General features: G+C 32.1%; 1 protein-coding gene across 1 annotated transcript in view; it reads right to left on the bottom strand.

Moving 5' to 3' along the window:
* Positions 1 to 653: 653 nt before the first annotated feature.
* LOC117170041 overlaps positions 654 to 2,047 on the bottom strand; it is an 8,603-nt gene continuing 7,209 nt past the window's right edge. The window contains exon 4 of the mRNA XM_033356560.1: positions 654 to 720. Coding sequence (XP_033212451.1) covers positions 667 to 720 — 54 coding nt within the window. The 3' untranslated portion in view covers positions 654 to 666. The remainder of the gene's footprint in view (positions 721 to 2,047) is intronic.

The following is a 2,047-nucleotide window of genomic DNA, read 5'->3' on the forward strand; positions in this document are numbered from 1 at the left end:
CTGCAACCCAGTCCGTCAATCATGGGATAAAAACCAAGCTTTGTCCAATATGTCTGGGCAGACTGCTCTCATCAGATCACTTGATTTCATTATAATAATGCGTTTGTAACTGCTGATATATACCAGGACAGCCCCGTGCAAAATGATCAAATAAAAATCCAAATCTAAACAAAAATGCCTTCGACATATTGGGCAGTATAAGCATGTGACAACATTTCAACACAGAAATATTTTTTATAAAATAATAATAAGATGGTAGCTCTAAGAAAGCATCCAGAGGTGACTGTTTTCACCTCCAACGCTCGTGGCCGCACGTAATTGTATACCTACAACATCATCGCAGGAGGTTTCAACCATCGTCTTAAATTATTTGAATTGACTTATAACATTCTAATCTCATCAGTCACTTAACTTAGTCCGTGACTATGATGTATAACCGGGTTTACCCAAGTAAAAGTTTAATAAAAACACTTAATAATAATAATAATAATAATAATAATAATAATAATAATAATAATAATAATAATAATAAGGACCTGCTCTGCAAAATATGGGATCTAATAATTAAATAAGCATTTCTTGATAGGGTAATTATAATACAATATTTTTCTATTTTACAAATATATATGCATATAGTGCTTAATTCTTACAGGTATAATATTTTATTCACTGACGTATTGTTCGAAGTACAGATAGGTAAGAAAGTGCTGCCTTCAGAAGCTGTTGACATGAAAAAATTAAATAAGCTTTTTATTCAATCCTCTATGAATATGATGATATTATGAAATATATGAGAGGCAAATCAATGAATATAAATTGAAATTATACATCAATAAGAAATTGATATGGACAAATCGCACAGAAAAAACTGGGGTTTTGCATTAGAACTGTTTAATTCTTTAAGAATTAATTTTTTAACTTTCAAAGGTTTGCTTGTTGCTAGATAAGGATCAGAGTGAATATCTGGCTTATTGGTCAAAGAAAATTGCAATAAGTTGGTTTTCTGAAGGACCCCTATTGTAATTGAGCCTATTTATGAAGAATCTATTTTTTCTTTAATCACTTCGATATTTTGTTTAATTAATAACATTATTTTCAGCTCATCGTACACTTGTGATCAAACCCTTATGGACAAAGTTTGAAACATAAAGGCCTAATTATATTCAAATAAATATTTATTAATATATTTATTAATATTTATTAATATTTAAAATATGTAAATCAATCCCTGACTTACTGGCCCTACATTGCGAGTGGTTGGTTTGTGAGTCAAGTGCGCTCTAAAGGAACCCATTTGACTCTCTATACGCATCGATTGAAATACAAATTCTAAATGACACTAACTTTTATTTGAGCTGCACCCCCAGTTTTTTCTGTAAAATAGAATGAGGAACTATATGTTTCATATAAGAATTAATGATGGTGAATTAAGAGGTATGATTCGCCAAGCTTCTTCGCCTGATATTAAAAAAAAAACTTGGTTGTTGCCGATTACCTAACTCTTGATACAGTTCTCCAATTTCACTTTTTATGAGGGATTTAAAAAGTATCTTCTAAAAAGGTTCACAGTCAAAATAATCGTCCTACAATAAAAATAATATTCCGCCTGGCTTTTTTATTCAAAGAAACATTTTTAAGTCTTTTTCCAAATGCGCAATTTTTAGCGTATTTTCGAGTAAGCTAGAGAAAGGGCTTGATTTTTATCTTGAAAAACATCCCTAAACGAAATTGAAATGAAAAGTATTGGTTAAGTTGTAATTATTATTATTATTACACCATTAAGCCATTTCCCTTTTGGAGTAGGCGTGACTCACTCGGTAGGGGAAAGGGGTAGTGTGTGGAAGGGATAGACATTTTTTCAGATTGATCCAAAATTCTTGTGCTATTTAAGTAAATAATACGTTCGTTCCGCAACACTGCTCCGACCCAGGTTGCTGATCAATCACTCTAGCAATCACCCCAAGCGAAGAACCTCACGAAGTCGTTATGTAAGGTTCCCCATTTGGGTCCATTAGTGGCCAAGGTCTTTTGTTTCAGGCTTTATTCA

Source organism: Belonocnema kinseyi, chromosome 3 (genome assembly GCF_010883055.1).
Source record: "Belonocnema kinseyi isolate 2016_QV_RU_SX_M_011 chromosome 3, B_treatae_v1, whole genome shotgun sequence".
Classification (NCBI taxonomy): Eukaryota; Metazoa; Arthropoda; class Insecta; order Hymenoptera; family Cynipidae; genus Belonocnema; species Belonocnema kinseyi.